At 37.7% G+C, this 22,632-nt stretch overlaps 1 protein-coding gene across 1 annotated transcript in view; it reads right to left on the bottom strand.

Annotated features, from left to right (window-relative positions):
* The window catches only part of IQCM (IQ motif containing M), a 484,997-nt gene that overhangs the window by 376,593 nt on the left and 85,772 nt on the right, over positions 1-22,632 (bottom strand). Inside the window, exon 3 of the mRNA XM_082389028.1 lies at positions 3,977-4,059. Within this exon, the coding sequence (XP_082245154.1) occupies positions 3,977-4,010 (34 nt within the window). The 5' untranslated portion in view covers positions 4,011-4,059. The remainder of the gene's footprint in view (positions 1-3,976; positions 4,060-22,632) is intronic.

A 22,632-nucleotide genomic window follows, 5' to 3' on the forward strand; every position in this document is an offset into this window, starting at 1 on the left:
GTAATGTGCTGATGGAGCCGTTCTGATTTTCCCCTTCCTAACCAAAAAATTAGCATTTGACAGAGGAGTTTAAATTCCCAAGGTAACATTTTCTTTCTAGCTGGGCTCTTTGTTGACCAGTGTGTCTGATATTCACCAACCTCAAGAACAAGGCCTGAAATTTTCTTAAAAGGGCAGAGAACGGCAGCCACCACCAGAAGAGAATGATTTCACACAGACCTAGAAATGGTTCCACTGAAGACATGGACGCATAGACACCAAGTCAGCAGTCCTGAGCCCTCACTGTCATTTAAGATACTGAGGCAGCTGTTCTGATTTTCTCTCGTAACTAAAAATTAGCCTTGGAACCAAAGAGTTAAATTTTCAAGGCATCACAGATAACTCATATCTCAATGCCTTAGAAAAGGCAAAGACAGAGTGTGTTCTTTATTTTTATAATATCCAAGGATATGCATATATTCAACAAATGAATTCTAAAATTACAAGAAATTAAACAACTTTGATGTTAAAAATTCATCCAGTTAATAATGTTTGAGGTTTCTGTTTCTTTCTTCACAACAGGGTAAGTATGTAAGCATGCAGCTTTTATATGTTCAAGTGCACATTATAACTTCAGTTATTAAGAAGTTGTCAAGGTCTCCTCCTTCTCTGTTAAAAAGTCTATAATTAAGGCTTTGTTTATTTGCAAATACATATCCACATCATATAAAATGATTTTTAAGAGCTCTCATTCCTGAGTCATACTGTTCAGCTCTGAATTCCAATTTGTTCATGAACCATATTTTATTGTCCTTAAGGCTTCATTTTCTCATTTGTAAAATGAAGATGATAATAATAATATATCTTGCACAGAACTGTCTTGAGGGTTACATTGGACTTGGTTACAAAGCACTTAGCACAGAGCCTGGCACATAATAAGCTTTCAATAAATGTGAGCAATTATTATTACTGTAGTTACAGTTGTATTACTATCATTGGGCTAAACATCTACCCAACAGTGTTTATACAATTAATTTCATTAATCAATCCTCATTTCTTCAATAGCACAAAGATAAATTTCAACTTTCTAAATTAGTTTGAAAGAATCTGGTCTTATTATAGTTCTTTATACCCAAAACTAAGTAAATAATAGGTTTGCAAATAATAAAATCTCTTCATACTTTGGATTCTTCAAGTTACTAAATCCCCAAAATGCAATAAAAAACCATTATAAGCAATAACAAATATTTTATGATAAAGTTCATGAAGAGGTTGAAATAGTCATATTAAACTTATCTAAAACATGAGTGCAAATATTAACATTCCCATGGGGGAAAAAAATGAATCTCTAATACCAAGTGATTTCACTAGCCTAAAAGATTTTCTTACATTTATTTTATATATTTTTTTAAAACTCACTCTTCATATATCATCAGTTTAATGTTATTATGATTAATAGTTCATAAAACTTCAGATTTCTCTCAATGCCTTATAGATTCTGTATAATTGCTCTAGTAAATCTCTGAAGTTAAGACACCAGAAAAAAATCTAATTATGGAAACTATGACAGCAAATGAGCCACTGGCCATCTCTTGATTGTAATCATTAAACAAGTCTTTTCTGCATCTAAAAAGACCTGGGGACTAACAAACGTGTTTTTTATAACCGTAACAAAACTAACTGCCCTTAATCACAGGGTTCCCATTCTTCCTACAAACAGGCTGCATTCTTCAGGACTTTGCAACAACTTACTAAGAAGATATCCTGAACAAAGATGTACAGCCAAATGGCTAAGGCCTCCCTTGCTTATACAGTCAGACTTAGTGCCTAAATGCCTAATTTCACAGGTGTTAAAAAAGCACTACTTCACATTCAATGAGACTCAGTTCAGCATACATTCGTTAAGCACCTACTAGTCTTAGATGCTGTTTTGGTGGTAAATGTGCTGAAATAAATAAGACAACTTCATATCCCAGCCTTCCAGGCGCTTAGAGCCTAACATCAGAAAATAAAATTGTAAATAAATGCCATGACATTCAGTAAAATACTGTGACACAGGCCAAAATAAATCACCAACACCCCCTACTGCCAGCTCACTAATGTATGAATTTCCCTTTAAAGATATAAGGCTTTCCACTGTGTTATTAGAGATAAGATTTAAAACAGAAAATATCCCAAGAGAAATAACACAGTGAATCAAATCCAGACTCAGGCAGTGGTTTTAAAACTGTCTCATCAATTTCACTGCTTTGGAGGCTTTTCTTCAATGAGAGCAGCTTAGACCTTATCTGTTTTACATATTTGAACTCTTCCTAAGTTTTATTTTGTAGGAAAAAAATTCCTTAGCTAAAAATAACAAACACACACCAAATCATTAAAAAACAAATGAAGGGTTAGGGGACCAGAGAAACTTAGAGAGGAGAAGCAGGAGAGGGAAGCTAGAACTAAGAGCCTTTAATTAGTTCTCATGCAAAGAGTTGTAGAAGCTAGAAAGTGAATAGATGCTCTTTGAGAAAGACCTCAAATAAAATAGTTTATATTCAATTCTATTACTTACAAGTGAAGAAAAGAAAATTTATTTCTAATTTCTTTTCAGAAAGAATTTTAAAACCAAGCAAAACCCAAATTTCAAGTGGCATATGGCTATCATTTCCTAAAATCTACATTCAACAATTTTTTTCACAACACACACTGCATTAAGACCCAACTTTTCAGTTCCAACTTAAAGGCATTCGTTGTCTCTTATAGATACAATTTTCCTCACTTCCCCAATTTTATTCTTCTTAAGCAAAATGTCTTATTCTCTTTGCAACAATATATGATTAATAGGTTACCTAAGTACCTCAGGGAGATTTTACAATGTACCCGCCCCCCAAAATCTCTATGGTAATATCTCTCAGACTGGTGTTAGGTTGCTAAGAAGATGTAGGGGAATTCCAAGCTCATAGATGCAAGACTTCAAGCATAATTTAAGTAATTATGGGCATGACCCAAAGGCAAAATGAAACTAGAGAACATTCCTCCTCCACTTCCTGGATCTTCCTCCCTTTTTGCCCTTTCCCTCTTGAAAAATGTGCTGTATTATCCAAATAGGAAGACAGTTAATGTAATCCACAGTGCACTCTATTTGTAGCCCTGGACAGAAGTCAGCTGGCCTGTATCATATACTGCCTGGGGTCACAAGAGCCAAGGGGAGGTAGCAGGACAGAAAAATCTTAATGATCCCAGCTCTACATACGGTACTAAATGTTTCTCAATCATGCTACCTAAATTCAAGATTACTTGAAGTGTTGCCAAGTCTAGAGCAGCTCCAAATGAAATATACTGTGTGCCCCATTTGTAATTTAAAATTTTCTAGTAGTCTCATTTTTAAAAGTGAAAAGAGGTGACATTAATTTTAATAATGTATAATAATTATTATAGAATGTTTTATTTAAACAAAATATATCCAAACATTATCATTTCAATATTAAACAATATTAGAAATGAACAAGATATTTTACATTCCTTTTTTGGTCTATCTTCAAAATCCTGTACATATTTTGCACTTACATACATCTCAATTCAGATGCCAAATTTTTATCAGAAATACTTTAGCTGTATTTATAAAATGCCCACTTGAAAAAATAGATTCACATGTCCAAGTTGCTCCAAACATGCTTAAAAGTTTTCCAATAACTGAATTATCAGGTTTCATATTGAAAGTAAAATGAATTAAAATTAAATACTCAGTTCCTTAGTTTCACTAGCCACATTTCAAGCCCTAAATAGCCATATGTGACTACTGCATACTGTATTGGACAGCACATTAAGTCAAAAGTTGCTCTACATCTCTCAAAATTTGGTTATACTTAAATAAAGGGAATGAGGTGGATTCTTGCAGGTTTGCCAATACAGTTAGCGCTCTGAGAGTTAGTAACTAACAGGACAGTTTCCTCAAAGCCACTGGAGCATCATGCACTGTGTGCTGAGTTGTTAGGTAAGCACTGATACTCACTTTCTGCTTGGTCGGGCCCAGCCTCTGCAGCCATGGTGGGCAGTTAGGGGGACCTTCTCTTTTGAAGGCAGGGCTCCAAGTCCCTAAACACAATGACATAAAGTAACTCAGTGATAATGAATACTTATTTTTAGCTATTTCTTTTACTTATTCATGATGAAATAGGATAAATGATTAAAAATTAATACATCACTACTCTGCTCTAATACCTTCAATGCCTTCCCCTCCAAAAGACAATAATAACAACAGCTAGCATTGGGTAGTGCTCTGTGGTTTATCAAGCCCTTGTATACATATTACCTTACTGGTTCTAAACAATCCCATAAGAACTCTTGTCCCACTTTCAGCAGATGTGGCAACTGGAGCTCAGAGAAGTGAAACACCTTGTCAATGTAAGTAGTTACTCAGTGGCAGGTACAGAACTCAAAGCCAGATCTTTGGGCCCAAGTCCCTGTGAAGGTCATCTGATTTCTCACAATTTTCCAACTAATATCCAATTAATACATGGCATATACCTTACACATTCTCACCTTAAGCTTATACACTTGAGCTCAGGTTTATGCCAGTCTTCCACTCAGAATGTCCTGTTCTCACATCTATGTTTATTTATATCCTACCCATCCTTAAAGCATCGATTCAAATCCTATCTCCAGCCTCCAAGATCTGTTCCTCCCTTAAACTCAGTAGTTATGTTGTCCATGCCTCTCACTTGAAATGTATCATATGCTTCTGTGTAAGGAACTAAAAAGGCAGAGTAATGGATGTAAATAGAAGTTCAATATTCTCAGTTACACTCCTACTGCCTTGTACCAAACTATACTTTATACCAGAGGTACTCAACCCAGGATGACAATTGCCTGGAGAGAGGGTGGGGAATGCTAAAATACACCAAGTCTAGAGGGGGGCCTAGACACCTACAATTCTTGACACTTCCCAAAAGATTTAATGTTCAGTTGGAGTTGCCTTGTTCTTTGAACTTCATGGTTCTCAGCTCAGTGCATCACATTCTGGATGCTCAGTAAAGGGCTGATGAATGGGTTGATTGAGCTGAGCCATTCTTCTTATATTTGAAATTATCATTTACTTCCAAAGGATTATCCAAGATGCATCAAATGCTGTCCCTACAGCCAGAAAGTCAGTTACACCAACGCGTACTAGTTTGTGGTCACGTGGCTTTATAATTAGAAATAGGAATATTAAATGCTTTATGGAGCCCCATGGAGACTCTTGTTGTAAAACTTTAATTGTTCAGTTGGCTGACTAGACCGTCAAACTGTGGTGAAGTATTTGAGACCTGTTAAATAATTTAGGGATTATTTGAGTAAATCTGTAAATCATCTTTGCCCTATGGAAGTCACGACTCTGTAATCACATGCTCTTAGATAAAAGGCGCAACACTTTTCCTCGGCTCCTACCCAGAGGGGAAAGACTACTGCAGTTACAGTTTTAAAATAACAAATCTGGAACATCCAAAAAGGATTAATTCTCAAATTGTCAGCCTTATATCATGGGAAAGAACACAGAATATGTACCTAATCTGCCTAGTTCTACAAATGACTGGGATAAATTAAAATACTGCACCTCCCTTAGCAATTAACAGTCAAAACTCATCTTCTGGTCTGGCTTAACTAATGTCTTCTTTCCATTTAAATATAAAAAGAAAACAAAGGTGTTTGTGCTCTGTCATTTTCTTGTTTTAATCTCCATAGAAATGGACTCTTCTCTGAGGCGGTTGGCTCCTCCACCTTAATTCAGCGTGCCAGGAGTGTCAGCCTGCATTAAATTGGTTGGCAAGCAAGATATCCCACTGTCTTTTTAATGCAGAAAACTAGCCAAGCATCCTAAGGGGTGCTGGCATGGTAATGCCCCTGCAAACCCGAGGTGATGGGGGACGACTCTGAGATAGGAGCTGGGGGTGGAAGAAAGTCCCGGAGGATGGAATTGCTTAAAGATAAGCACAGTGACACAGAATATCAGCAGATAGGGTCCCTCTCCACTTTAGGTCCCCAGCAGACAGGTACAAGATGCTGAGTGCCTCCTGATGCACTGATCAATTAAGAAGTACGTATTTAGTGTCTCAGTTGTGCAAGGAGCATGCCATCTATTTTGGAAGAAAAGACAAAAGCCTAAGTCAATTTTTTAAATAAAATGCAAACAACTGTATGTCAGATGTCCTAAGAAAGTCTGTAAGCTTTGTGAAATAAGTGGTATAAACACATGGGTACCATGAATTCAAATGAAGATGAGGTCACTGAAGACTGAGGAAGGACCTAGGAAAGGCTCTCAGGAGACTGAGCTACACCTGGAAGGGTGGGTGCAGGGGTAACAGTGAAATGCTGAGTAACTGGCTCAGCACAAGCATCAACCAGTTAGAACTGGATACTGACCAGCACACCCCTGTGGTACTGAATACCAGTCCTGAGCGGGTCAGGTTGGCCCACTTAGAGGAACAGAGAAGCAGGCAGGTGAGAGAATGAGCACAAACGCAAGGAAGTGAGAACATATGTGGTCTGGGGGACAGCAAGTAGTGAGTCTGTTTGATTTAAGCAAAGGGCTAAATTTTATGCTGCTGAAATGGGCAGTTTTTGAACAGCGTACGGACATAATTAGCGTTCTGGAATTTAACTTCCATAAAGGCAAGGACTTTGTTTTTTTTCCCTGCTGTATTCCCAGGGCCTTGAATAGGACCTGGCATGTAGAAGGATTTCAAAAAATATTTGAAACGTCCCTTACTTACAGAATGGGAAAAAATATTTGCAAACCATATATCTAAGAGGTTAATATCCAAAATATACAAAGAATTCATACAACTCAGTAGCAAAAAAACAAATAACTCAATTTAAAAATGGGCAAAGGGCCTAAACAGACATTTCCTCAAAGAAGATATACAAAAGGCCAACAAATACATAAAAAGATGTGCAACATCACTAGTCATTAGGGAAATGTAAATTAAAACCACAATGAAATATCACCTCACACCTGTTAGAATGGCCATCATCATAAATATAAGATATATCAAATACTGGTATGGATGTGGAGAAAAGGGGACCTCTGTACACGGTTGGTGGGATTATAAATTGGTACAGCCACTATGGAAAAAGTTTGGAGAACAAAAAAGTTATCTGCACCCCCATGTTGACAGCAGCATTATTTATAATAGCCTACACATGGAAGCAACCTAAGTGTCCATCAATAAATGGATGGATAAAGAAGTTTTAGCATATATATATATATATATATATATATATATATACATACATATACACAATGAAATTTTATTAAGCCATAAAAAACTAAGAAACCAAAAAAAAAACAAAAAACAAAAAACTAAGAAACCATTTGTGGCATGGATGGACATTAAAGGCATTATGCTAAGTGAAACAAGTCAGATAGAGAAAGAGAAATACTGTATGATCTCATTTATATATGAAATTTAAAACAAACAAAAAACTCACAGAAAAATAGATCAGACTTGTGGTTACCAGGTGCTGGGGGTGGTGGGAGGAGTGGGACAGGGGGATTTGATGAAGGTGGTCAAAAGGTACAAACTTCCAATTATAAATAAATAAGTACTAGGGATTTCATGCACAATATGACGACTACAGCTAACACTCCTATATGATGTATAGGAAAGTTGTTATGAGAGTAAACCCTGAAAGTTCTCATCACAAGAGAATATTTTTCCTTTTTTTCTTTTTTTCCTTCTTCTCTTTTTATTGTATCTATAAAAGAAGAAGGATGTTAGCAGAACCTATTGTGGTAATCATTTCACAGTGTATGCAAACCAAACCATTATGTTATATGCCTTAAACTTATAGAGTGATGCATGTCAATTATTTCTCAATAAACCTGGTAAATAAATAAATAAATATTTGTGAAATGAGTAACTATGGCAACAACATGCTAGACAAGGATGCCCCACCTTCCCATGTCTCCTTGAGCATATTTGTGAAAAAGTCCTTTCACCACTTCTCCTTCAGAAGATACAACTTAAGGTTTCCCTAAATCATGTTACAGGGATGCCGAGGATTTCTAATTCCATTCCTACATGGATATAAGGCAAACAGAAGTAAAAACAGAATTTTCCTACCTTATCGTCTTAGCTTCCCCTTCCAAAGCTTGTCCTTCCAAAGATAAATCTTATGTCTTTATCGTGATATCCTGCATAATTAAGTATCCTGGTGGTGAGAAACTGCCCTATGGTATTCAGTAGGACTCGGGGAAACAGGTCATGGGATAGGGATCTAGATGGACAGTTTCACCAGTTGATATATGGGTGAACGGGAGCAAATCTTCATTTTCTACCCTAAATTTTCTCCCCTCTTGCCCTCCATCCAAATCCTCCTAGCTGTCCATCACATGTTGACTCTCTCCCCCACTTCTCTATATTAGAAATTGTACCCATATCCACCCAGTTGCGTAAGCCATAAAACTTTGATTCCTCCTATATTTTTACCTATCACATCCAATCCATCAGCCTTCTACATTTTAACTTCAAAATCTGCTTCTCCTCATCCTCTCTCTCCTAGCCACCCTCTGACCAGACATCCGATATGTTGGCAGCAAACAAGAGGAATGAGAAAAGAGTAAGAAGAACAGGCAAAGAAAACAAGAAAAAGTCCTAACTAGATCCAATATAACAAGGCCAATATAGTGGATAAAATGGTATACCAGACGGTAGGAGAATAAAAAATTCATAATTGCATAATTAAAATTATGAACCAAATTAGTCAGAGGGCCATAAGATGAGTTGGAAAGAAAATACTCTATGAATTCATGACCATTAATATCAGATAAGCTGGGATCCTGGGGACGCATTCAACAGCGGGAAGCACATGGAGTAACACTCCTTTCCTGGCACGAAACCTCCCTCTGATTCTCTAATTAACTCGGATTAATATATTTCTCAGAGTCAGGAAGTGGGAAGGAAGAGGACATAATTGAATCATTAGGATATTACTGCAGCTGACGCAAACATCAGAGTCTCGGAGCACTACGGAGAGAGCAAACTTGGATTTCAGTCCTGATTCTGCCTTGGTAGTATGTGACCTCTTCCAAACTGCTTAACCTCACTGAATTAATTCCACCGCCTTGTCCATAAGTGAAGGATTTAAAATAGACACACAATTTTAGAAGAGCAGCTTCAACCTTTGTATGAAGAAACTCTAAGAACTTAATGAGGACAACAGATGAAAGCCTGGCTGTTCTGACCAAAGAGGGTCTCAGAGCCTCTCCCCGTAGAACGTCCCCATCACTCCCACCCACGCCAGCCCCAACATTCCAGGATTGGAGAAGCCCAGTCAGTGACTTCACAGATGCCTTCTGCCTGTAAGATTCAACTCTTTCATAAAATCGACATTATGTTCTATTTCCCTGTGGGCTTGTACGGACACGGGCACTAATTAAGATATCCCACATATCCTGTTTTTACATAAAATATTTAAATCTTTAAATCACAAGCAAAAGCTATTAACTTCATTGCAGTTCTCAAGTCATTAAAAAGGAGAAGCGAAACTGAGAAGACTCACATTATACTTTAAAATGCTTTCAAATACTCTTTTTAGCTACAATAAACTAATTGTTTCACCTTTTGCCTCACTGTGTAAAAGAAAACTGGTCCTTCTGAGCCATATTCCATAAGCTATGGAGTTTTTCTGTGATCTTGCCTTAGGGTTTTAATCTAGAGATGTATAAAGTAGGATTTGGTGATACATGAATACATACATTGAGGGCCACTGAGAGTCAGAGATTACCAACAGGAGACGACGGGCTGGAGTGGGAGAGAGAAGATTAGCATTCCATGGTGGTGACGTCAAGTAACTTGGGGGGAAGGGGAAGCAATCAATGTCACATGGAGCCACACATCAGTAAAGAGATCAACTACTAGAGGGAACTGAAATTTTGAATTTTAGTCCCTGTATATTCTAAAATTATAAGCAGAAACAAAACATATACAATATAAATATTTTTTGCAAATCAATGAAAAAGACAAATCTAATATAAAAGTTGGCAAATGACTGTAATAGACTCTTTGCAAAGGGGATTTCCTAATAGGAAATCAGCATGTGAAAAAATGCTTAAAACTCATTGGTCATCAAGGAAACACAAAGTAAAGCCACACCACCACATACCCAAACAAATGTCTTCAACAAAATACTAAGGGTTGACAAGACTACAGAGATACTGAAATATTCATACACTGCCTGTCAGAGTGTCAACTGGTAATCTTTGGAGAACTATTTGGTAATATCTTCACAACCTAAATCTATACCTAAGTAGGTATAGCCCTCCCACTCCCAACAGACACACTTTATAATGTGGACCGAAAAACACACATAAGAATGAAAATAGTAGCACCATTTTGTAACAGCAAAAAACTAGAAGCAACCCAGATGTCCACTGACAGCAGAATAAATTGCAGTTTATTCATACAATGTAGTGTTTCATAGAAGCAAGAATGAACTGCTATACACAAGACATAACTGATTCTCACACACATAATCTTGAGAGAAAGAAACAGCATAAAGAGGACATACAGTATGCTTTCATTAACACAAAGTTCAAAAGCAGGCAAATTTTACTAATAGAGAAACAGGGTACTAGTATCCTTTGTAGAAAGACTTTTGTTTCTGAGGGTGGCACGAGGAAGCCTCTAGGGTGCTGGTAATGTTCTATTTATCATTGGCTAGTAGTCATACATGTGTGTTCACTTCCTGAATATTCCTTGAGCTGTTCACTTAGGAATAGTGCACTTTTCTTATTATTTGCTATGTATCAATTTAAATTTATTTAACAGTAAGCTTTTCACTTTAATTTTTAATTATTAGTTTTTCAAAGTGACCTAGTAAAACTCTGAAAACACAACCTTTGTCATTATAGGTAGTTTCATTTCTCCTATAATGTCCCAAACATCTCATCAGGAATTGCCTTATAAATCAAGTTTTCACTCTTTATTGTTATTTATAAAATGTTAATGGCTTCTATTAAAGGCATGTGTGATTAATAGCTGAGAAAATGTACTTTTATAACAGCACTGTTTTAATCTGTGAAAATCACAAGAAAAACAGAGTCAAAACATGCCACAATTACTCTTCCTCAAAAGAAATATGAAGCATAGAGCTTTGCTAAAAGGAACAATATCTATGTTAGATTATAAGCCCCACCAGAGGAGAAACTAGTTTTTAGAATTTCTTTTATGTCTTCCATAAGACTGAGCACATGGCTAGCCAAGCAATAAGTACCCCATAAAAGCAGCTGATTTAAATTCCTGTAAGGAAGTTCTGAAATATTACAATCTGCTTAATTTTCACAGAGTTCTTAATATTTATTTAGAAATCTCACTCCTACTAAAGTATCCATGTAACGTGTCATGATTTTTTGCAGTATGGCTAATGGACTTTGCTTGTTTAATTTTATATACTTAGTTATCTTGCTAGGAAGACCGTAATGACCCAAATGAGAAAAGAAGTTAATTACTTTGGCCCAAAATGAGTGCTAATCACACACTCACACACACACACACACACACACACACACACACACAAACTGGTTTCAGAAAGGCCCATATTATTCCATAATTTTTTCACCTCAATTTCCCATTCAGTCTTGAATTCAACCTTAAGATGCTGACAGAAAGGAGCAGAGGTAAAAGGAAGAGCAAGAAGAGGCCTTTCTTGAATAAAATGTTAAATATACTCGAACTTGTCTTATAAATTTGGGGTGCGAGGAATTCTGGTTAGAAACATATCAGACAGAACCCATGTGTCCAGGAACAAAAAAAAAAGGTAATAGTGCCTTATTTCTCAAGTAGTCAATTATATAACAGATGCTTTCAAAATATCTTATGAAGATTTCCATGTCAATACATGGGGCTATGCCTTCAATGATAACTGTGGCATGTTTTGACTCTTTTTCTTGTGATTTTCACAGATTAAAACAGTGCTGTTATAAAAGTACATTCTCTCAGCTATTAATCACACATGCCTTAAATAGAAGCCATTAACATTTTATAAATAACAATAAAGAGTGAAAACTTGATTTATAAAGCAATTCCTGCTGAGATGTTTGGGACATTATATAAACAGTTAAAGACAACAATGAAAACACCATAAAGTTAATTACCACAAATTAAATAAAATAAATTAAGGGCAAAAAACTGTTAAACTGCTGCAGTGGAATTTTGCTGTGCTCAGAAATAATAACTGATGTTAAAGAGCTAGATCTAGAAATTTGAGCAAAATCATGAAATATTGTAAATCCTGGCATACATTTCAGATTTCTTCTTTCTCAGTGACCTTGTAAAAACTAGCTAATATTAATGGGCAATGAAATGCTTTTGGAGAGCTTACATTCAAGGGACAGGTTTAAGTAATATAATTTTTAAACTGGAAACAATTTTAGGAGTTGTCATCTTGTTAGCCCCTCAATTTACAGGGGAGGGAATGGCAGCATGGGGATGTGATTTGTTCAGCTCCACACTGGGTTTCTGAATGTACTGGAATCAGAAATTTCCCCTGATGAAATCGCTTCCAGAAAACAGTATTTCCCCTCCATGAATTCCTTCATGCCTTTATCTTCTACCTCCTTTCTAAATCAGCCCTTTGTTTTCCCCCTACTTTGTTCTGATGGAGAGAGTATAACATCATGGTAAAGAGAAAACATGTTAGGCTCAAGTGGGCCTGGGTTCAAGTCCAGGCTTTGCCACTTCCTAGTCACTGAACTTAGGCCTTGTGGGACCAAATTTATCCCAGTTTTCCTCAGACTTTCCTGGTTTTAAAACTGAAGGTCCTGCCTGAGTCCTGGCAGCCACCTCAGTTCCAGACAAATTAGACAGCTACTTACTTGACTCTCCAAGCTTGAGCTCTTTCATCTGTAAAATATGGACAACAATAATTCTTATACCTCATAGTGCTGCTGGGAGACCAAATGAATGAATGTACAGCACCTAAGCCTGGCCCACAACAGGCACTCATTTCTATACCAGTCACTTCCTGTTGATCTCTTTCCATGTTGGAGAGTAGATTTGAAAGTAGTTTAAAACAGAGGTTATATGTAAAGCCCAGAGAGAGAATGAGTGTTCTGACAAAAAAGACGAGCAACAGACTCGTGGAGGGTGGAATAGCACAGAAAGAAAAAGAACACTAAGAAGGAAGGAGAGTGTTTCAAGGCCACATTGGTCAACACAATCAAACAAGGAACAAGGGAATTCCTGGGCCATGGCATGCATGGACAGGCTTACTAATAAATTTTACTCTTTTATTTGGCCATGCTGCGTGGCATGTGGCATGTGAGATCTTAGTTCCCCAACCAGGGATGGAACCTACGCCCCCTGCAGTGGAAGCACGCAATCTTAACCACTGGACCGCCAGGGAAGTCCTGACTCTTGAGTCTATATATATATGTAGATTATATTTTATAAAGGATTAAAAGAAAAGTAAGAAAGAGGAACTGAGGGTAAGGGATAAATAGGTATAATATTTTCTCTCCTATATGGGATAACTTTAGAAACATGAAGAATCCCCCAAAGAGCCAAAAATATCTACCATAACCACATCATTTATGCATACAGTACCATATCCAGCATTTATATCCTTCTAGAAATAAACCTCTGAGAGGGATAACACATTGAAAAACAAATATCAAAACACATATCCTTTTCTCACCAATATCTAATTGAAAGCTTTTCCCTATAGAATGAAATAGGCATAAATAAGGTAGGGATGTACTTTCAGTCATCTTCGGGAACCAGAGGTAGAAAACAAATGCAGGGGAGGAAACAAGATGGCAGAGTAGAAGGACGTGCTCTCACTCCTTCTTACGAGAACACCAGAATCACAACTAGCTGCTGGACAATCACTGACAGGAAGACACTGGAACTCACCAAAAAAGATACCCCACATCCAAAGACAAAGGAGAAGCCACAATGAGACGGTAGGAGGGGCGCAATCACAGTAAAATCAAATCCCATAACTGCTGGGTGGGTGACTCACAGACTGGAGAACACTTATACCACAGAAGTCCACCCACTGGAGTGAAGGTTCTGAGCCCCACATCAGGCTTCCAAACCTGGGGGTCTGGCAACGGGAGGAGAAATTCCTAGAGAATCAGATTTTGAAGGCTAGTGGGAATTGATTGCAGGACTTCGACAATACTGGGGGAAACAGAGACACCACTCTTGGAGGGCACACACAAAGTAGTGTGTACATCGGGACCCAGGGGAAGGAGCAGTGACCCCATAGGAGACTGAACCAGACCTACCTGCTAGTGTTGGAGGGTCTACTGCAGAGGTAGGGGGTGGTTCTGTTTCACCATGGGGACAAGGACACAGGCAGCAGAAGTTCTGGGAAGTACTCCTTGGCATGAGCCCTCCCAGACTCTGTCATTAGCCCAACCAAAGAGCCCAGGTAGGCTCCAGTGTGGGGTTGCCTCAGGCAAAAAAACCAACAGGGAGGGAACCCAGCCCCACCCATCAACAGTCAAGTGGATTAAAGTTTTACTGAGCTCTGCCCACCAGAGCAACAGTCAGCTCTACCCACCACCAGTCCCTCCCATCATGCCTCTTAGATAGCCTCATCCACCAGAGGGCAGAGAGCAGAACTACAGAAGCAAGAACTACAACCCTGCAGCCTGTGGAACAAAAACCACATTCACAGAAAGATAGACAAGATGAAAAGGCAAAGGGCTACATACCACATGAAGGAACAAGATAAAACCCCTGAAAAACAACTAAATGAAGTACAGATAGGCAACCTTCCAGATAAAGAATTCAGAATAATGATAGTGAAGATGATCCAGGAACTAGGAAAAAGAATGGAGGCAAAGATCGACAAGATGCAAGAAATGTTTAACAAAGACCAAGAAGAATTAAAGAACAAACAAACAGAGATGACCAATACAATAACTGAAATGAAAACTACACTAGAAGGAATCAATAGCAGAATAACTGTGGCAGAAGAATGGATAAGTAAACTGGAAGACAGAATGGTGGAATTCACTGCTACGGAACAGGCTAAAGAAAAAAGAATGAAAAGAAATGAAGACAGCCTAAGAGACCTCTGGGACAACATTAAACGCAACAACATTCGCATTATAGGGGTCCCAGAAGGAGAAGAGAGAGAGAAAGGACCAGAGAAAATATTTGAAGAGATTATAGTCAAAAACTTCCCTAACATGGGAAAGGAAATAGCCACCCAAGTCCAGGAAGCGCAGAGAGTCCCATACAGGATAAACCCAAGGAGAAACACGCCGAGACACATAGTAATCAAATTGGCAAAAATTAAAGACAAAGAAAAATTATTGAAAGCAGCAAGGGAAAAACGACAAATAACATACAAGGGAACTCCCATAAGGTTAACAGCTGCTGTCTCAGCAGAAACTCCACAAGCCAGAAGGGAGTAGCATGATATACTTAAAATGATGAAAGGGAAGAATCTACAACCAAGATTACTCTAGCCAGCAAGGATCTCATTCAGATTCCATGGAGAAATCAAAAGCTTTACAGACAAGCAAAAGCTAAGAGAATTCAGCACCACCAAACCAGCTCTACAACAAATGCTAAAGGAACTTCTCTAGGCAGGAAACACAAGAGCAGGAAAAGACCTACAATAACAAACTCAAAACAACTAAGAAAATGGTCATAGGAACACACATATCGATAATTACCCTAAACGTGAATGGATTAAATGCTCCAACCAAAAGACACAGGCTTGCTGAATGGATACAAAAACAAGACCCATATATATGCTGTCTACAAGAGACCCACTGCAGACCTAGGGACACATACAGACTGAAAGTGAGGGGATGGAAAAAGATATTCCATGCAAATGGAAATCAAAAGAAAGCTGGAGTAGCTATACTCATATCAGATAAAATAGACTTTCAAACAAAGAATGTTACAAGACACAAGGAAGGACACTACATAATGATCAAGGGATCAATCCAAGAAGAAGATATAACAATTATAAATATATATGCACCCAACATAGGAGCACCTCAATACATAAGGCAACTGCTAACAGCTATAAAAGAAGAAATCGACAGTAACACAATAATAGTGGGAGACTTTAACACCTCACTTACACCAATGGACAGATCATCCAAAATGAAAATAAATAAGGAAACAGAGCTTTAAATGATACAATAGACCAGATAGATTTAATTGATATTTATAGGACATTCCATCCAAAAACAGCAAATTACACTTTCTTCTCAAGTGTGCATGGAACATTCTCCAGGATAGATCACATCTTGGGTCACAAATCAAGCCTCAGTAAATTTAAGAAAATTGAAATCATATCAAGCATCTTTTCTGCTCACAATGCTATGAGATTAGAAATGAATTACAGGGGGAAAAGAAACGTAAAAAACACAAAAACATGGAGGCGAAACAATATGTTACTAAATAACCAAGAGATCACTGAAGACATCAAAGAGGAAATCAAAACTACCTAGAGACAAATGACAATGAAAACACGACGATCCAAAACCTATGGGATGCAGCAAAAGCAGTTCTAAGAGGGAAGTTTATAGCTGTACAAGCCTACCTAAAGAAACAAGAAAAATCTCAAATAAACAATCTAACCTTACACCTAAAGGAACTAGAGAAAGAAGAGCAAACAAAACCCAAAGTTAGCAGAAGGAAAGAAATCATAAAGATCAGAGCAGAAATACAAAGCATCCTAAGAGACTACTACAAGCAACTCTATGCCAATAAAACGGACAACCTGGAAGAAATGGACAAATTCTTAGAAAGGTATAACCTTCCAAGACTGAAACAGGAAGAAACAGAAAATATGAACAGACCAATCACAAGTAATGAAATTGAAACTGTGATTAAAATCTTCCAACAAACAAAAGTCCAGGACCAGATAGCTTCACAGGTGAATTCTATCAAACATTTAGAGAAGAGCTAACACCCATTCTTCTCAAACTCTTCCAAAAGATCGCAGAGGAAGGAACACTCCCAAACTCACTCTATGAGGCCACCATCACCCTGATACCAAAACCAGACAAAGATACTACAAAAAAAGGAAAATTAGAGACCAATATCACCAATGAATAGATGTAAAAATCCTCAACAAAATACTAGCAAACAGAATCCAACAACACATTAAAAGGATCATACACCACGATCAAGTGGGATTTATCCCAGGGATGCAAGGATTCTTTAATATATGCAAATCAATCAATGTGATACACCATATTAACAAATTGAAGAATAAAAACCATATGATCATCTCAGTAGATGCAGAAAAAGCTTTTGACAAAATTCAACACCCATTTATGATAAAAACTCTCCAGAAAGTAGGCATAGAGGGAACCTACCTCAACATAATAAAGGCCATATACAACAAACCCACGGCAAACATCATTCTCAATGGTGAAAAACTGAAAGCATTTCCTCTCAGATCAGGAACGAGACAAGGATGTCCACTCTCCCCACTATTATTCAACATAGTTCTGGAAGTCCTAGCCACGGCAATCAGAGAAGAAAAAGAAATAAAAGGAATACAAATTGGAAATGAAGAAGTAAAACTGTCACTGTTTGCAGATGACATGATACTATACATAGAGAATCCTAAAAATGCCACCAGAAAACTGCTAGAGCTAATCAATGAATTTGGTAAAGTAGCAGGATACAAAATTAATGCACAGAAGTCTCTTGCATTCCTATACACTCATGATGAAAAATCTGAAAGAGAAATTACGGAAACACTCCCATTTACCACTGCAACAAAAAGAATAAAATACCTAGGAATAAACCTACCCAGGGAGACAAAAGACCTGTATGCAGAAAACTATAAGACACTGATGAAAGAAATTAAAGATGATACCAACAGATGGAGAGATATACCATGTTCTTGGATTGGAAGAATCAATATTGTGAAAATGACTATACTACCCAAAGCCATCTGCAGATTCAATGCAATCCCTATCAAATTACCAATGGCATTTTTTACGAAACTAGAGAAAATCATCTTAAAATTTGTATGGAGACACAAAAGACTGTGAATAGCCAAGGCAGTCTTGAGGGAAAAAAACGGAGCTGGAGGAATCAGACTCCCTGACTTCAGACTATACTACAAAGCCACAGTAATCAAGACAATATGGTACTGGCACAAAAACAGAAACATAGATCAGTGGAACAAGATAGAAAGCCCAGAGAGACACCCACACACATGTGGTCAACTAATCTATGACAAAGGAGGCAAAGATATACAATGGAGAAAAGACAGTCTCTTCAATAAGTGGTGCTGGGAAAACTGGGCAGCTACATGTAAAAGAATGAAATTAGAACACTCCCTACCACCATACACAAAAATAAACTCAAAATGGATTCGAGACCTAAATGTAAGACCGGACACTTTAAAACTCTTAGAGGAAAACATAGGAAGAACACTCTTTGACATAAATCACAGCAAGATCTTTTTTGGTCCACCTCCTAGAGTAATGGAAATAAAAACAAAAATAAACAAATGGGACCTAATGAAACTTAAAAGCTTTTGCACAGCAAAGGAAACCATAAACAAGACGAAAAGACAACCCTCAGAATGGGAGAAAATATTCACAAACGAATCAATGGACAAAGGATTAATCTCCATATTATATAAACAGCTCATGCAGCTCAATATTAAAGAAACAAACAACCCAATCAAAAAATGGGCAGAAGACCTAAATAGACATTTCTCCAAAGAAGATATACAGATGGCCAAGAAGCCCATGAAAAGCTGCTCAACATCACTAATTATTAGAGAAATGCAAATCAAAACTACAATGAGGTATCACCTCACACCAGTTAGAATGGGCATCATCAGAAAATCTATAAACAACAAATGCTGTAGAGGGTGTGGAGAAAAGGGAACCCTCTTGCACTGTTGGTGGGAATGTAAATTGATACAGCCACTATGGAGAACAATATGGAGGTTCCTTAAAAAACTAAAAATAGAATTACCATATGACCCAGCAATCCCACTACTGGGCATATACCCAGAGAAAACCGTAATTCAAAAAGACACATGCACCCGAATGTTCATTGAAGCACTATTTACAGTAGCCAGGTCATGGAAGCAACCTAAATGCCCATCAACAGACGAATGGATAAAGAAGAAGTGGTACATATATACAATGGAATATTACTCAGCCATAAAAAGGAACGAAACTGAGTCATTTGTTGAGATGTGGATGTATCTAGAGACTGTCATACAGAGTGAAATAAGTCAGAAAGAGAAAATCAAATATCGTATATTAAGGCATGTATGTGGAACCTAGAAAAATGGTACCGATGAACCAGTTTCCAGGGCAGAAGTTGAGACACAGATGTAGAGAACAAACGTATGGACACCAAGGGGGGAAAACCGTGGTGGGGTGGGGATGGTGGTGTGCTGAACTGGGCGATTGGGATTGACATGTATACACTGATGTGTATAAAATTGATGACTAATAAGAAACTGCAGTATAAAACAAACAAACAAACAAAAAACAAGTAATACTAAACTTTCTTTGGGTTATTTGTATGGAAATATATTAATATAAATGTTTCAGATATTGAAATTCCTAAAAATCTTATATGTTCTGGTATAATGTTATAAGTCATAATTCTAGTTATTACTTTAAAATGTATATCTCAGAAATAACTAAATTTCCTTGTCAATTGCATTATTATGAACTTTCCTCAAATCTTTAACTGTGGTCATTTTTAAGTCTTTTGTCTTTTACAGAGAGTCTGGGTGTACTCTGATGCTACTGCAAAAATGTTCCTATAAAAGGGTTTCATCTTCTAGGAATTCATGGGAAAGACTCTGACAAGTACAGGTTTCTGGTAACTGACTATACTGCTGAACTGAATGAATAAGCATTTTCAGAACTCTAATGGAAAACTGATGAATTCATAAAAGTGCTAACAAAAGATCAAGATTTAAAAAAATTAATTACATGGGACTGAGTGAACTGATGAGGATGATTATAATTTTTGTGACTTTCTGTTTGAATAAAAAAAAAAAAATCCCACAACGACTCAGAGGCAAAAAATATACAAATCAATTTTCACTGCAAAGTAAAGGAGCTGTTACAGTGGAGGATTACTGGACTGAATGTCAATATTATGACATAGTATGAGTGTGTATCATGTTTGGTAATTGCAATCACTGTTGTTTGTTGTGGTCATCCATTTACAATGCTTGATGTCAGTTTATTTATCTCTTGTAAAAATAAAATACAGCGTGTGTGTGTGGAAAAAAAAAAAAGAAAATAAATGCAGAGTGATGAGGGGACTGAAGCTGTGGATGCTGTCCCAGCTCCTCGACACAGGCAGAGGCAGCCTGGAGTTCAGTCCCAGTGGGATCCCCAGAACTCAGTGCAATCCCTATGTGAGACCGGGGATCAAGACCAGGCCTCGCTAAAAACCACTGACTGAGAGGAGGCAGAAAATACAACATCTGCTTCTCACTTGGAGTGAGGGCTTATCATAAGTTCCATACTCGAAGAGGCAAAAGACACACACATGTCTCACCACTAGGACCAAGCCACACCAGCCACTGGCTCAGAGGCAGGATGTGAAATATCAATATCACAGGAGCTGGAGCCCCAAGGAACCAATACAATACCTGGTTCTGGAATGGGAAACACAGTGGGAACTATAATACTGTGAATCAGAAAGTGGTGAAAGTAGAAGTAAATAAAATATGTGGTACACTACTGTATTTAAAAAGGATAACCAACAAGGACCTACTGTATAGTACAGGGAACTCTGCTTAATGTTATGTGGCAGCCTGGATGGGAGGGGAGTATGGGAGAGAATGGATACATATATATGTACAGCTGAGTCCCTTTGCTGTGCACCTGAAACTACCATAACATTGTTAATCGGCTATACTACAATATAAAATAAAAAGTTAAAAAAAAAATATGTGGTACATATATACAATGGAATATTACTCAGCCATATGAAGGAATGAAATTGGGTCATTTGTAGAGACGTGGATGGACCTAGAGTCTGTCATACAGAGTGAAGTAAGTCAGAAAGAGAAAAACCAATATCATATTTAACACATATATGTGGAATCTGAAAAAACTGGTATACATGATCTTATTTACAAAGTATAAATAGAGACACAGACATAGAGAACAAATGTATGGATACCAAGGGGGAAAAGAGGTGGGAGTAGGATGAACTGGGAGATTGGGATTGACATATATACAGTATTGATACTATGTATAAAATAGATAACTAATGAAAACATACTGTATAGCACAGGGAACTCTACTCAATGCTCTGTGGTTACCTAAATGGGAAAGAAATCTAAAAAAGAGGGGATATATGTGTACGTACAGCTGATTCACTTTGCTATACAGTAGAAACTAACACAACCTTGTAAAGCAACTATACTCCAATAAAATTTTTTACAAAAATAAATAAAATAAATAAATTAAATATAAAAATACAATAGAACTTCCTACTTCACATAAAAGCCTGAAAATTATTTTAAAATAATTTTGAAATTATAAAATACATGTCCAAAACTAATACTACGGAAGGCAGCCAATAAAATTAACAATTAGGATAGTAATTAACTCCACAGAATATGACTATGAAACAAAAATGAAAACAATAAAAGAATATGAAAAATAATTTAAAATAAGTGGGTTAAGGCTCCAGTAAGAGACAGAGGACAAAATAATATTCTTAAAAAGGATATAAAAATATGAAACAAAGTAGCCAGAAATAAAATAGGTATCTAAAAAAGGAATCAGAGCTTCAGCACACGTCCCGAGCTAAGATGTCGGCTCAGCTATTTCACGAGGATCTCTGGTCTGAAGGGGCGGGGGCAAGGCCTCTGCATGGGGCCCGCTATGAGCAAGTAAAACAGACTAAGCACAAAGGGAAAACAGGTGGATGGGCTAGGCCTGAAGTGAGATTGCTAGATTTATGTCCTTTCCAGATGAAATGTGGATCCTCTAGCAACAGAAGAAAGCAATTTTAGGCTGTTAAGTCCAACAATGTGGCACAGTTTTTCCATTTGGCAATGAAAAAGCTCAATAAGGCTTGTCTCCCGTTGGTGGAAATGACATTTAATCCTAATTGGGTGTGAAGAGAGAGGACTTTCAAGATGGCGGAGGAGTAAGATGCGGCAATCACCTTCCTCCCCATAAATACACCAAAAATACATCTACATATGGAACAACTCCTACAGAACACCTACTGAACGCTGGCAGAAGACCTCAGACTTCTCAAAAGCTGTGTGGCACACAGGGTCTTGGTGCTCCAGCCTGGTGTCAGGCCTGAGCCTCAGAGGTGGGAGAGCCAAGTTCAGGACACTGGACCACCAGACACCTCCCAGCCCCACGTAATATCACTCGGCGTGAAATCTCCCAGATAACCACCATCGCAACCCTAAGACCCAGCTCCACCCAATGGCCAGCAAGCTCCAGTGCTGGATGCCCCATGCTAAACAACTAGCAAGACAGGAACACAACCCCACCCATTAGCAGAGAGGCTGTGTAAAATCATAATAAGGTCACAGACACCCCAAAACACACCAATGGAGGCGGTCCTGCCCACCAGAAAACCAAGACCCAGCCTAATCCTCCAGAACACAGGCACCAGTCCCCTCCACAGGGAACCCTACACAACCCACTGAACCAACCTTAGCCACTGGGGG

This window comes from Balaenoptera borealis (genome assembly GCF_965194805.1).
Source record: "Balaenoptera borealis genome assembly, chromosome: 4".
NCBI classification, from domain to species: Eukaryota; Metazoa; Chordata; class Mammalia; order Artiodactyla; family Balaenopteridae; genus Balaenoptera; species Balaenoptera borealis.